The 15,984-nt window shown below is 39.9% G+C and overlaps 1 protein-coding gene across 2 annotated transcripts in view; it reads left to right on the forward strand.

Moving 5' to 3' along the window:
* Positions 1–15,984, forward strand: part of EEA1 (early endosome antigen 1) — a 136,799-nt gene that overhangs the window by 49,553 nt on the left and 71,262 nt on the right. For both annotated transcript variants that reach the window (XM_077832394.1, XM_077832401.1), the window contains 2 exons: positions 3,932–4,087; positions 12,511–12,627. In XM_077832394.1, coding sequence (XP_077688520.1) covers positions 3,932–4,087; positions 12,511–12,627 — 273 coding nt within the window. The remainder of the gene's footprint in view (positions 1–3,931; positions 4,088–12,510; positions 12,628–15,984) is intronic.

Raw genomic sequence — 15,984 nt, forward strand, 5'->3', positions numbered from 1 at the left:
TGTCTAGGTCCCTCTGTATCCTATCCCTACCTCTCCTCCCAGTTTAGTGTCATCTGCAAATTTGCTGAGGGTGCAATCCACACCATCCTCCAGATCATTTGTGAAGATATTGAACAAAACCGGCCCCAGGACCAACCCTTGGGGCACTCCACTTGATAGCGGCTGCCAGCTAGACTTGGAGCCATTGATCACTACCCGTTGAGCCCGACAATCTAGCCAGCTTTCTATCCACCTTATAGTCCATTCATCCAGCCCATCCTTCTTTAATTTGCTGGCAAGAATACTGTGGGAGACCGTGTCAAAAGCTTTGCTAAAGTCAAGGAACAACATGTCCATTGCTTTCCCCTCATCCACAGAGCCAGTTATCTCGTCATAGAAGGCAATTAGATTAGTCAGGCATGCCTTGCCCTTGGTGAATCCATGCTGAGTGTTCCTGATCACTTTCCTCTCCTCTAAGTGCTTCAGAATTGATTCCTTGAGGACCTGCTCCATGATTTTTCCAGGGACTGAGGTGAGGTTGACTGGCCTGTAGTTCCCAGGATCCTCCTTCTTCCCTTTTTAAAATATGGTCACTATATTAGCCTTTTTCCAGTCTTCCAGGACTTCCCCCGATAGCCATGAATTTTTCAAAGATAATGGCCAATGGCTCTGCAATCACATCCGCCAACTCCTTTAGCACTCTTGGATGCAGCGCATCCGGCCCCATGGACTTTTGCTCCTCCAGCTTTTCTAAATAGTCCCGAACCACTCCTTTCTCCACAGGGGGTGGTCACCTCCTCCCCGTGCTGTGCTACCCAGTGCAGTAGGCTGGGAGCTGACCTTGTTTGTGAAGACAGAGGCAAAAAAAGCATTGAGTACATTAGCTTTTTCCACATCCTCTGTCACTAGGTTGCCTCCCCCATTCAGTAAGGGGCCCACACTTTCCTTGACTTTCTTCTTGTTGCTAACATATTAACATACCTGAAGAAACCCTTCTTGTTACTCTTAACGTCTCTTGCCAACTGCAATTCCCGGTGTGATTTGGCCTTCCTGATTTCACTCCTGCATGCCCGAGCAATATTTTTATACTCTTCCCTTGTCATTTGTCCAATCTTCCACTTCTTGTTAGCTTCTTTTCTGTGTTTAAGATCAGCAAGGATTTCACTCTTAAGCCAAGCCATATTTACTATTCTTTCTACACATCAGGATGGTTTGTCCCTGTAACCTCAATAAGGAGTCTTTAAAATACAGCCAGCTCTCCTGGACTCCTTTCCCCCTCACGTTATTCTCCCAGGGGATCCTGCCCATCAGTTCCCTGAGGGAGTCAAAGTCTGCTTTTCTGAAGTCCAGGGTCCGTATTCTGCTGCTCTCCTTTCTTCCCTGTGTCAGGATCCGGAACTCGACCCTCTCATGGTCACTGCCTCCCAGGTTCCCATCCACTTTTGCTTCCCCTACTAATTCTTCCTGGTTTGTGAGCAGCAGGTCAAGAAGAGCTCTGCCCCTAGTTGGTTCCTCCAGCACTTGCACCAAGAAATTGTCCCCTACACTTTCCAAAAACTTCCTGGATTGTCTGTGCACCACTGTATTGCTTTCCCAGCAGATATCCGGGTGATTGAAGTCTTCCATGAGAACCAGGGCCTGCGATCTAGTAACTTCTCTGAGTTGCCGGAAGCAAGCCTCTGAAAGAAAGAAAAGGAAAGAAAGTTTCCTTTGAGGAAGAGGACAGATAGGTCAGATATAGAGCGATCGCTTTTGTGAAAAGTGTTCACCCATGGGTGATACCATGTTTTTGTCTTTTATCGTTTTTCTGTGAGAGTTCATTCGAGAACATAGTGATTGTCTCATTTCACCCACATAGTTGTTATTGGGGCATTTACTGCACTGGATGAAGTACACCATATGTTGTGATAGGCATGTGTAGGACTCATGGACCTTGAAATGTGTGTTGTGGGGCGTGTTGATTATAGCAGAAATGGAGATATGTCTACAGTTTTGCATCTGTTCTGACAATGTCTGGTGCTACTTTGAGTTGGTGGGCCCTGATCTGTAGGGAACTTGTGTCTGATGATGAGCTTGGAGAGGAGTTGCGGGGTTGTTTGAAGACCAGAAGAGGAGGTTCAAGGAAGGTTTATTTCAGGATGTTGTCCCCATTGAGTATGAGTTGTAGTTGTTTGATGATATACCCCGTATGGGTTTTAGTGTGGTGTGGTAGGTGGAAAGTAGAGTTGTGTGGTCAGAGGGGGTTTTATTTCTATATTGAAGCGGGTTCTCTCAGGGTGTTTGGATGGCCCATTCCATGATGCTATCTACTTCTCTGGTGGAGTGTCCTTGCTTGGTGAAGGTGGTTTTAAATGTATATATCCTGGACTTTCTCTTCAGAGCACATTCTATGCTATCTGAGTGCCTAGCTATAGAAAACAGATTTCTTGGTGTGTCTGGATCTGTGAAAATAGGTGTGGTGATCTGTGGATTTATTGTATATAGTTGTCTGTAGGCTTCCATTGTTGAAACCGGTTGTGATACCCTGGAAGTTGATGCTAGTGTGGGAGTGTTCTAGAGCAGAGGTTCTCAGTCTTTTTCTTTCTGAGGCCCCCCCGACATGCTATAAAAACTCCATGGCCCATCTGTGCTACAACAACAACAACTGTTTTTCTGCATAAAAAAGCCAGGGCCAGCATTAGGGAGTATCGAGCAGGGCAATTGCCCATTGCCCCACACCATGGGGCCCTGCAAAGTGAAGTTGCCTGGGCTTCTGCTTCAGCCCTGGATGGCAGGGCTTGTAACCCTGGGTTTCAGCCCTAGGCGGTGGGGCTTCGGCTTTCTGCCCTGGGTCCCAGCAAGTCTAATGCCGGCCCTGCTTGGTGGATCCCCTGAAACCTGCTTTGGGCCCCTGGACCTCTGGTTGAGAATCACTGTTCTAGAGAGAGTTTAGTGGATGGGTGGTGGTTGTTGACGTTGTGGAGGAGTTTAGGTCATTTGTGTAGAGGATAAAAATGTCATCCATGTATCTCAGGTATATCATTGGTTTCATGGTGCATTTGTTCAGAAATTCTTCTTCAAGGTGGCCTCTGAAGAGGTTGGTATATTGGGGAACCATCTTAGTAGCGATGGTTGTTCCCATGGTTTGGCAAAGGGACTGTTTTTTTGCTGAATGTAAAATAGTTATGGGTGAGGATGAAATGGATGAGTTTGGCAATGTGCTTTGGGGTGGGTTTCTGAATTCATAACTTTGCTAGACTCCAAAAAATCATGGACTGAATAGAGATACTGAATTTATGGCTTATTACAGCAATCTATAACCCACTAACCCTTCCTTCCCGCAACTTCCCTCTCCTTCCCCACTTTACCTTGAATGATCTCTGGAAATATGTGTTAACTACTAGGCTAAACAATCTGTTCCACCTTCCATTTAGCTGTGATATTGTGAGTACATTTCCCAAACCTGACAGAGTGCTCTGTGTAAGCTCAAAAGCTTGTCTCTCTCTCATCAACAGAAGTTGGGCCAATAAAAGATATTACCTCACCCACCTTGTCTCTGTGATGTATGGCTGGGATTACCACCCTGGCTGCTTTGCCTGTAAGGTTTATCTTTTCCTTCCACTCCTCATCTGTTCTGTTGTTCTTTTGTATTGTAAGCTCTTCAGGGCAGGGACTCTGTCTTTATGAATGTGAACAGAGTGCCTAATGCCTCACGCCTGATTAGGTGCTTTGGGTGCCACAGCAATATATATAATAAAAACACTGATAAATAATATCATTCTCTGTTTAGATAAAAATGAAAGTGTATCTTAAAATAAAGAGTCTGGAAATAACTTAAAATAGTTTCAGCAGGAAATCTTAAGAAATGAATTTGAAAGCTTTTGCAGAGAGTGAATATGAAGCGATACTGAAAACATATGTGTCAGTATTAGAAATCCTTATAGGTAGTAATTATTGTTATGCTGCCTTTCAGCTGCAAAGACCTGGTGTGGAGGATGTTTCTGTTCTAAAGAAGGAGCTGGTCCAAGTTCAGACATTGATGGACAAGATGACTTTGGAGCGTGAGAGAGAATCAGAGAAGCTGAAAGATGAGTGCAAGCGTTTGCAGGCAGAGCACGCAAACTCGGAGGTAATGAAGCCAAACAAAAAGGCTTAGAACATGTTTTAGCTTTCCCATGATTTTCATATGATAATGATGAATGTTAATCCATCACACTGAATAGAACTTTGCTTTCTTCCCTAACTAGTCTGGTAGGGAGTGTTTCATTAGATTAGAGTAGGTTGATACAATCTGTGCATTGGTATCCAGACAATAAAATCTTTTTAAAAAAACTCTCTTTTTAGCATGAAAAGTTAGTTTTGTACAGCCATGTAGAGGAGAAGCAACCTCCCCTGCTGGCATATGTAGTGGTCTCTCCAGTGAGGCACGGAAACCAGAGCAATAAATTTCTGCCTCAAAAAGAGAAAAAATATTTTGAGCTTTCCTAAATTGTGTACTGTAATACAGAGACAGAAACTAATTGTTACCTAAGGTTATGGTTGCTACTTAACATTAAAATTGAAACATATGTTTACAAAACAGGGTTACAGTTTTAAATAACCTCCATAGCATATAAAATATATGAAAATGAACCATTAATGCAAGGTAGATAACTATTTAAATGTTCTCACAGTTTCTATAGTCCCTTAAATAAATGTACATGTGTTTGTAGAATATGCATTGTGATTTTTTTTAATCAGTGTAAATTCTGTGCCATTTTTCTACCCAGCATTAACCTATTAATCAGAAGCCTTTTGACACTTACCCTTTATCACATCTATATTTTGCATATAAATTACAAACCTTAAAATCACTCACATACTCCCCCTGCCCTCCTACCCCCCAGTATCCTTCAGTTCACCTGCTCATTATTGGCCGTAGAAACCAACATTTTGCCTATTATCCTCCATATACAAACCAGAAACTAAGCTCTTGCCAGTCCCAACTACCTGTTTTGGCCAAGAGACTCCAATATATCATGTCTCATCCTTCATGGTCAGACCAGAGACACAACTATTTTTCTTCGTCCACTGTTCCATTCTGAGGTTGAAAACAAAATCTGTTACTTCCACCTTAATTATATGTCCTGGAAATATATAGCCCTGTATCTCCCCATGCCCTTTTTTCCTGTTTATCCTTTCAAAGTGAGACTTCACGTTCCATATGAGGTACAGATTGTAGGTGGGTTTTTCAGAAGTTTTTCAGAAACGCTCAGTGTTGGCCTAACCAGCATCTGTTGAACTCAATGGGAGCAGAATTAGACCAGTGTTGAGAGGTCTGAAAATACTTAACAATATTTCCCCAATCATGCTCTACTCAATAGGTCACAGATCTCAGTATACCCTTTTGATTAAATGAAGTTACTACATTACCTAATCACCTAGGAAGAAGAGAAAGGGGGTCAAAGAAACTTGGAGAATGTTTGGTGTTTTGACCTGTAATCAGTGATTTCAAATATTCTCAAAACTGTTGTTGTTCCAATAAGCATTTCCTGTTAAATGTTAGGTGGGTAGATAATGGAAGTCTGAATTAAGGTTGTTTTTGGAATGTGCAATGTGATTTTATTTTTACACATGCATGTTTGTTTCAGAGAATATCTGAACTGTGAGGATACTTGAATACGTATCTACCTTACTTTAACTATTCATTTCCAGACTTTTAAATGCTTAGGCTTTCTTAAACTGGAATAGTCCTTGGTGTGAATATGTTTGCACTTCAGCGAGAGGTAGCAATCTTAACACCCATCATCTTGTTGTAATTTTTGGCTTGGATCAAAAAATTTTGGTGAGGAGATGCTTGTGCTAAAAGTAACAAATTTATCTGTCTGTTAATTTCCTTCTTTTGAGTATAGGGCCAATATGGAACTCAAGAGCTCTGCAAGGTCCCCACTCCACCATGACTATGTATTTCCGTATCCTGTACAGCTCAGAGAAGCTTATACATTTTGCAAGTTACCCCAGTTCATGCTGTTCTAGAGACCTTTGCAATGGTGCAGAATAACTGACCCCTTTAAGCCCTCCCCCACCTCCACCCTCCTGGTTCATCTGCCCTGTGGAATTTCGGAGCTCTACAGATTCCAGCTCCTCCTTCCTTCCTCTCCCCTGCAGAGCTTTAGAGATGTGTGGAGTAACCAGTTCTCTCTGCCTTGTACTGTTTCTAAACTCCTCAGGGTTCCTGTCATCTTCTCTTCTTTCCTTGCCCTGCAGAGACTGTACAAGGCATTCATGGGGCCACATGAATTGTATAAAGAGTACAGTATTATACCAAACAATAAGTCCAGTATTTTCTTATTCAAGTTTTAAAATATTTAGACTAAGGAGAAGCCATTCACAGGCTTGATCAAACATGTATGTGAAGAAAGGAATGTTGCAGTTGGGGCCCTGAGTATACAGTAACTCCTCGCTTAACGTTGTAGTTACGTTCCCGAAAAATGCTACTTTAAGCGAAATGATGTTAAGTGAATCTAATTCCCCCATAAGAATTAATGCAAAATGGGGGGGTTAGGTTCCATGGAAATTTTTTTCGCCAGACAAAAGAATATATTTTGTATATATGTATATACACTGTATAAGTTTTAAACAAACAGTTTAATACAGTACACAGCAATGATGATTGTGAAGCTTGGTTGAGGTGGTGGAGTCAGAGGGTGGAAGAGGGTGGGATATTTCCCAGGGAATGGCTTACTGCTAAATGATGAACTAGGACTCTGTGGAGATGGGGGACAGGAGGACATGCCTGCTTGGCGGCTGCTGCACAGGGAACTTAGGGGGGCATCTGGTCCATCCTGGTTCCAAGCTCCCACCAGCTAGCTCCAACGGGCTGCTCTTTCTGCAAGCAGTGGACAAAGCAAGCGGCTGCCAAACAACATTATAAGGGAGCACTGCACAACTTTAAATGAGCATGTTCTCTAATTGATCAGCAACGTAACAATGAAACAGCGTTAACCAGGACAACTTTAAGTGGGGAGTTACTTTAATTGGTTATATGGCCATGTAAATTTCTGCCTCATTTTTGAGTATAGCACAATTGTACTTCAGAATTTAAGCTTTCATTTCAAAATGTTGGCTATCTAGTCTGTATGTTTCAGAGACCATCTGAAAGTGTAAACTGAACATAAAGTGATGTCTGCCAGATTTTGCAAAACTAGCTCTAACAGAAATATGAACTGTTGCTGTTCATCTTAATGGATGGAGTTACATATCAAAATGGCTAACTATTTCACTGCATATCATTTAGCAGAAACAATCTAATGTTTATTATCTCTCTTGTTGGATGTAGTAGCAGATATAGGGGAGAAGGGTTGCATTGGTGTCACTATGACAGGTTTCAGAGTAGCAGCCGTGTTAGTCTGTATCTGTAAAAAGAAAAGGAGTACTTGTGACACCTTAGAGACTAACAAATTTATTAGAGGGTAAGCTTTCGTGAGCTACAGCTCACTGTATACATCCGATGAAGTGAGCTGTTGCTCATGAAAGCTTATCCTCTAATAAATTTGTTAGTCTCGAAGGTGCCACAAGTACTCCTTTTCTTTTTATTGGTGTCACTAGTTATTCTCATGCCTATGTATGGGAAATCTTGGTGGGGCTGGGGGAGGGAAATATTGACTAAATTTCCAGTTGTGTGTTTGCAGTGAAATTAGCTATCTATGAAAAATTGGATCGTTACTATTTAAAGTGAACCAAAGACAATTGGTACAATTTAAGTGTTAAAGTACGTAGTGGTAATTCATTCTTCTATAAAATGTTATCTCCTCTGTGTCATAACCTTTAACATATCAGTGACTGTAATGTGAGACAGGTAAACTACATTAAAATAAAACTTTGCTGTCTATGAGAAGTGATATTAGATCGAACAGATTTTAAAATCAGTAGCCTGAATTCCACTTAGCTTTTTAAAACTAATAAAATGTGTTTGTAAAAGTGCTAGATTGAGAACACTGGAAACTGAAGCTTCTACCCATGGAATGTGTATAGTAATGGTGGTGAAAGCTTCCCCATGCCCGTAATTCAGCCCTGTTCTTGAGGGATCACTTCTGGGGCTGAGAGAGTAATTCAGTCTCTGACTATTCAGTCTGTGGAGCATGAGGGAGTTATCTGTATTATTTTCTGACAATCACATTTGCCTCAGTTTACCTGCTGGATATTATGCTGCCTGATTTCATGGAATTAAATCAAAGGAGGCTGTTAGGAGGGAACTAATGGGAAATGAAACAATTACAGAGATAAGATACCTCCAGAGAGAATACAAAGGGTCCTTAAGGGAACAGTGAAGGGCCCCTTAATTGGGAAATGCCCATCTGCCTGGCTTCAAGCAGGCTAGCAGGTTAATTTCTCCCAGGCTCAAGCCTAGTTTCAAAAGGATATTAAACCATGGAAGACCCTAGCCTAGAAAGGTGGGGGAGTGAATAAGCAGCAGTGGTTGAAGAGGAGTCTCCGTATGTATGTCTCCACTGTGTTTGAAAATCCATCATAGCGAGTCTCAAACCCTGGGTCTACAGACATGGACTTGCACTATAGCATTAAAAACAGCAGTGCAGATGTTGCGGCTTGGGTTGGAGCTAGGACTCTAAGGCCTGGGTGAGGAGGTGGGCCGCAGCCTCCCCTTTTTACCAGCCATGTTAACATGGGCTTCAAAGCCCCAACCCAAATCTCTACACAGCTGTTTTTAGTGCCATAGCGTGAGCCAGAGTCTATCGACCCGAGCTTTGAGACTTGCTGCCATGGGTTTTAAAACACAGTGGAGACGTACCCTCTGAGAGTGAGACATTGACAGAATGTAGAAGGGCTTTCTGTCTCTCCCAAATCAGCAGTAGGGGTGGCTGGGCTGAGTGGAACTTACATAAAACTTGCATGGAAAGAATAAATTTTAGGTAAGACCCAGGTTTATAGGCCTTTTATTGTTTTATCTCTTTCTCTACTTGCTGTGCACCCTTGAGTGAATAAAAAATTCCTTGTTTTGAAGAAGCTATTTGAGTCACTTTAATCAGCCCATGTCACTGACCCTGGAGGGAAAGGGTTTACAGTAGCTAAACACACTTGGGCCTGTTGTGTTAACGTGGTTGGTGAACAGGGGGCTGCAGCCCAGAGACCTATTCTGAGAGAGGTAGAATGCGTGGTTCCACCAAAAAAGGTTTTACTACCTTCACCCCTATCTCCAGACGGATGCATTCATGAGGGATCAAAAGGGGTCTGAAGCACAGCTCATCCTGTAACTATAACACAGTCCTTGATCTTTTTGCTTAGAATGCTGAGAGTGCAGATTGAGAATCTAACTAAAATAGCATTAAGAACTCAAACCATATCTTCTCATGTTCATAGTATCGGTTTCCAGAGAATGTAATTTTAAAAAAAGAGAACTGTATAGCCTGAATTGAGAGAATAAGAAAAAAATCTTACTGTTTTTAATAGATTTTTTCCTTTAAATACTTAGAAACTAAGTAGTTTTGAGGTGAAAAAATTTACTGTTTCCATATTTGTGACATTTCTGCTCTAATTGTTGGCTTTGTGTTTGTCATCTTGTGCTTGGGTTTTTTGACCTTCATTGCTAAGGATTAAAAGTAAGGAGCAACATATGGAACTAAATTATCATTTTGGCATTAACTAATTAAAAACTCTTGAAAGAATTCTAATTTTTCATATTTAAAAATCACTGATCCAGCTGTATGCTGAGCTCTTCTTTTGCGTTTCACCGTCTCGCCTTCTTATTCACTGGCTATTGTATGTTGTGCTTGTTATGGAGTTATACTTGAAAAGATGGCAGGTTGCTGTCTTCGTTAGATTAGATTTGAGTTTGGGATCCTCATAATTATCCCATGTTTAGTTTCTCACTATAGTGAATCCCACATAATAAATCTTCTGTTCAGCACCTAAAACACATAAGACCTTCTCCAAAAGCCTTTGAAATAAATGGAAAGACATGGTTAACTTCACACACTGTGCTTAGCTTCATTCACTGTGGATAGTCTCACTGCAGTCAAGTTTAGCATGTGTGTGAATCTTTGCAGGGACTCATTTCACTTATTTATATATGGGATAATTGCCTACCTGGCATAAGAGACAAGGCATAAGACACCTGCTAGATTGTTGATATTATTTCCAGTGCACATTAACATGAGTAGAGGGTATTAACACAAATAAATGAGTATTTCTGTATAAAGTTCCTTTATGATAAAGTCAAGATTGTCTCTTTAAATAAAGGCATAGAAAGATAATGTTTGGCTATAGATTTTGAAGAATTGTACCTAAAACTTTGATCACTACTTGTTTCCACATTTCATCCATCATTTTATTTTATTTTTTCTGCTTTCTAATGGAGACGCTTACATTTGAGGTAATTTTGTGGTGAAAGCTTTTTATCATTGCATTGTAATTCTGTAGTCTCAAGATAACATCAAGACCTTGTTAAACAGATGTGTTCCTGTTTGCTTATTGGTTTATTAATCAAATAAACACATCAGCCAGCATATGTTTTAAAGGATTATTCAACCTCACTTTGTTCCTGTTTAATAACTAAACATGAGTTGTTGTTTTTTTTTTTTTTTTTTTTTTTTTTTTTGAACAATGGCTGCCAGAACTATATCTTGAAATATATTTACAGTAACTCTTCTTTGTAGGTTCTTGTTCTGTTTTTGGTTTAAACAGCTGCAATAGTGTTTGACAAATGTGTGCATTTTTGCATTTGCATTATCACTTCTACAAAATGTTTGTGTACTTTTCTGGATACTCTCACAAAACAGTGCATTTGCACAGTAGAGATCCCATGTTTTTTAGCAACAACTCTGCAACTACAGCAGTATAAAATGTGCCATTATGAAAAGTTAGCGTTAATAGCAACATATATTTTTACAATGAATATGTTTATACATTCTCTTTGCTCTTCCCCAAAATGTATCCTATTTTATGAACAAGACAAAGTAATTTGTCTTTATTTATGGGCTGCTGCTTCTTTCTGGTAACTTTTGTTACATGCACAAAATAGTGTAAACTTTCATGAGATGTGCTATTCTTTTTCTGAAAAAAAGGAAATGATCAAATTAACATCTGTACTTGTGACCATAAATCTGTGGCTAGAATAACTTAGGGGAAGGAAAAGCATTTATAACAAATAATGCCATTTGTGTACTATGTGTTTCAAAGGTAAAACACAACGTGCATTTTATTTTTCCTCATTCATCTTTAAAATGCAGAAAGCTGATGTTTCTCAGTATCTTTGTTGCAGAAAGATTAAAACAAAGAGTAAAAGCATATGAATTGGACTTGTTAGCCATTGGATGGTTTGCTTCAGATGCATCTTAATTAGGAAGCTCGGTATTAACTCACATTTTATTAAAAGCAGTTTCCTTTGTCCTCCACTTTAAGGAGCAGATCATGCCGCCTAAATCCATGCATGGAGGGGATCCTCCACACACTTATTTCCTTCCTTCCACATCACCTTGTTCCCCACCACTCTTTTTCCCCCCTCACCATTTCCTGTGTGCGATGCTGAGATTCTCTGCAGTCTGGGGTCTTTGCCAGGGGAGGAGATGGGGACTAGGTGATGCACATTGTGCATCTGTCTCACAGAAATTAGCCCTTAAAGATGAAAGCCTAGGGCAGCCATTGTTATCTGTCTAAGGTACTTATGCCCTCATCACTGTAGTATCTGAACATCTCACAATCATTAATGTAGTTATCCTTACATCACTCCTGTGAGGTAGGGAACTGTTATCCCCACTTTACAGATGGGGAAATGAGATGCAGGGTAGATTAATTTCAGAGTAGCAGCCGTGTTAGTCTGTATCTGCAAAAAGAAAAGGAGTACTTGTGGCACCTTAGAGACTAACAAATTTATCTGAGCATAAGCTTTCATGAGCTACAGCTCACTTCATCGGATGCATGCAGTGGAAAATACAGTGGGGAGATTTTATATACACAGAGAACATGAAACAATGGGTGTTACCATACACACTGAAACGAGAGAGATCAGGTAAGATGAGCTATTACCAGCATGAGAGGGAAAAAAAACCACCTTAAGTCACTTGTCCAACCTCACACAGGAAGTCAGTGGCAGAACTGGGAAATGAACCTGGCGTTTTAAGTCCCTTCTAGTGCCCTATCCACTTGACCATCCTTCCTGGCTGGGTAGAGATCTTGGCAACACCACTGAAAATGGAGCCAAGGGATCCCAGTTCCCCTGACAGTCGGAGCTATGGGAGACACAAGGCCTCCACGCAGATCCTTTGGGATCTGCCAGGTTTGGGGGTGGGCTCCTTGGCCTTTTCCACTGGAGAGGCCAAACAACCGTCTTCCTGATGGGATGACGTGAAAGGATCTCAGCAAGGGGATTCCTCTTCCTCCCCCGGTATTTCCATGGGCCAAAATTTGCACATGTAGTTCATGCTAATTAAAGACACATTCTTTTTTGCAAGCTGGTTTATATTTTGCCCCCACCCCCACCCCAGACCTCCTGTCTATATTTGGGCTATCAATGTAAATTATTATTAATCATAACTTTTTAATTTTTTTTTTATTAAGGCCACCATAAATCAACTAAGGGCTGAGCTTGCAAAAGGCCCTCAGGAGGTTGCTGTGTATGTGCAGGAACAACAAAAACTTCAAAGTTCAGTTAATGAATTAGAACAGAAAAACCAGGTAAGAGTTTTATTATTACTCACATTTGTAAAACCTGTATTTATATGAAAATGTACAATCTGGCTCTTGTGTCACAAACTGCATTTCAGAGTGTTAACCAAAGAGTTTAACAAAATACATCATTGTGGCATCAAAAGTTAAGCCTTCCCTGATTGTTCACTATCCCGATTAGCCTGAAGGGGGTAATAAATTTACAGTAGTACATTTGAAGGATTTTATCTTACATTATAACTTTTAAAGATAGTCAGGTCCTGTCAAGGTTCCTTCCCCGCTCTGAACTCTAGGGTACAGATGTGGGGACCTGCATGAAAACCTTATAGCTTACTTTTACCAGCTTAGGTTAAAACTTCCCCAAGGTACAAACTATTTTACCCTTTGCCCTTGGACTTCCACTGCCACCACCAAATGTTTATCTGGGTTTATTTTTATTAGGAAAGCGTTGTTTGGAAACATCTTCCCCCCCCAAAATCCTCCCAACCCTTGCACCCCACTTCCTGGGGAAGGTTTGGTAAAAATCCTCACCAATTTGCGTAGGTGACCACAGACCCAAACCCTTGGATCTTTAGAACAATGAAAAAACATTCAGTTTCTGAAAAGAAGGATTTTAATAGAAGTAAAAAAGAATCACCTCTGTAAAATCAGGATGGTAAATACCTTACAGGATAATTAGATTCAAAACATAGAGAATCCCTCTAGGCAAAACCTTAAGTTACAAAAAGACACACAGACAGGAATATCCGTTCTATTCAGCACAACTCATTTTCTCAGCCATTTAAAGAAATCATAATCTAACGCATATCTAGCTAGATACTAAGTTACTTACTAAGTTCTAAGACTCCATTCCTGTTCTGTCCCCAGCAAAAGCATCACACAGACAACAGACCCTTTGTTTTTCTCCCTCCTCCTAGCTTTTGAAAGTATCTTGTCTCCTCATTGGTCATTTTGGTCAGGTGCCAGCGAGGTTATCCTAGCTTCTTAACCCTTTACAGGTGAGAGGATTTTTTTCCTCTGGCAAGGAGGGATTTTAAAGGGGTTTACCCTTCCCTTTATATTTATGACAGGTCCATTACAGTTATCATATAATTGTAGTTTTCTAATATCTGCCATTTACACTACGTATAGTATTGCCAAAACAAGCATTAAAAATCATTAGTAAGTTCCCAAAATATTATGAGATTGGCTTAAAAATAATTGCATTTAAAAAGAAATTATATACTTTTGGGAGTTCTTTTTATGTGCCCTCTGGTTCCTGAGCCTTCAGGTCACATACAAGTAACATTTGGAGGCTTTTCACAACTGTGAAGGGTAGAAACTTATTTATTTATTTTTTATAATAAAATCTGAGATTCTCAGCTTGAAGAGCTGGGGCTTTCAGAGAAACAGCAAATATTGCAGAATTTTATGATAAAATCCAGAGTTGGCATTATTGCATATGTAATATATAAATGAATACATATGAATACAATAGAAACTCAGAGTTACGAACACCTGAGTTACAAAGTGACCAACCACATACCTTATTTGGAAGCAGAAGTATGCAATCAGGCAGCAGCAGAGACAGAAAAGAAAAGAAAAAGCAAATACATTACAGTACTGTGTTAAACGTAAACTACTAAAAAAACAAAGGGAAAGCTTAAAGAAAGATTTGACAAGATAAGGAAACTGTTTCTGTGCTTGTTTCATTTAAATAGAGATGGTTAAAAGCAGCATTTTTCTTCTGCATAGTAAAGTTTCAAAGCTGTATTATGTCAATGTTCAGTTGTAAACTTTTGAAAGAACAACCATAACGTTTTGTTGAGAGTTATGAACATTTCAGAGTTATGAACAACTTCCATTCCCAAGGTGTTTGTAACTTTGAGGTTCTACTGTATTCCCTAAAGAAGTGGGGAAAAATAGTAAAAGGAGACAGACAAGAAAGAGGAGACAGGAAAACAAATCAGAGACCTTTTTTTTTTTTTTTTTTTACAGTTTTATGGTTGTTTCCCCATTATAACATATGTTTGTCTACATATAAAACATTTGAATGTATTTGTATTATATATGATTATAATTTTCTGTGTGTGCATTTGTGTTTGTGTGTGTATTTATTTATTTATGTAGTGGCAACATTAGTCATTTAGGGTAGGCCTGTGAAAAAATTCTCCCCATTTGTTGGAATTATTAATATTTGAAATTTATTAATGTGGGAAACCACCAAATTCTAATTTAACCACAAATTCCTTTATTAAATCCAAAGGCCAAATGGTGTGTGAACAATTGCTCTTAACAAGCTTAAAAAGCCTCAATAATAAGCAGTTTACTACATCCAAACAATAACAAAACATTTATAAGGATTTGATCAAGATATTTACAAACGGGCTAAACTCAAGGGTGCTTAGAACCATATTGGTTGGCTCCAGTGTGGTCAGGCAAGTAGTGGCAATGAATTATTTGAATTTACTTTTTGTATACTCTTCAACAAATAAGTGCTGTCATTGCCAGTTACTGACTTCAGCTAAAACCAATTTGAGACAATTCCCCCTTATTTCCAGTCCTTATTCAGATGAGATTTACAACTTCCTTTCCTCCCCTCCTTCTTGCTGTCGGACAGCTTGTTCTGGATTCACACAGACTTTAATGCTGGTGTGTGGGGTGGGAAGGGCCATGCTGGCTCATTTTAAGACAGATTCTTTTTGTCCTATTTAAAACCATTTGCACTTACCCCTGTTGGAAATACTTATATATAGTGTAAATGGCAGATATTAGAAAACTACAATTATATTATAACTGTAATGGACCTGACTATCTTTAAAAGTTATAACTGTAAGATAAAATCCTTCAACAGAGGCGTTCTTTTTAGAAGCTTTCCCTTATCTCATTTGTTATTCTTTGAACAGACATCTTCCTTATTTTATTCCTTGTGTCCTTATCCTTATTATTTTCAAGGCTTTCCTTCTACTTGCTAGTCAGGGCCTTCCTTTACAACACACGTATCTTTTTGTATCCAAACTCAAGCTAACAGTAATTCTTTAATTTCATGTTTATTCTACACCACCCCAAAGCTAACCAGTTGCTGTCTACGAGTATTTATTTATTTTTGGTCAAATTATGACCTAGCTAATGCAGTGGTGTAGGAGTGTCCACATACAGATAGTAGTACAAGGGGAAGCAGACTCTGCAGAACCACTGTGTCCTGCCCTTATATAGCTAAGTGGGAAGGGCAGAAGAAGGCAAGGATAGGTTAGAGCTGTGCCAGCATGTTGGGGAGCATACACTGCTTGCTCTGGGTAAAGGTCCAGCATGATTTACTCTCTTCTTGGAGCAGCAGGGAGACTCCTGGGGCAGGAGTAACAATGTGCTATCCATTCCTTTGAACTC

This window comes from Eretmochelys imbricata, chromosome 1 (assembly GCF_965152235.1).
Source record: "Eretmochelys imbricata isolate rEreImb1 chromosome 1, rEreImb1.hap1, whole genome shotgun sequence".
Classification (NCBI taxonomy): domain Eukaryota; kingdom Metazoa; phylum Chordata; order Testudines; family Cheloniidae; genus Eretmochelys; species Eretmochelys imbricata.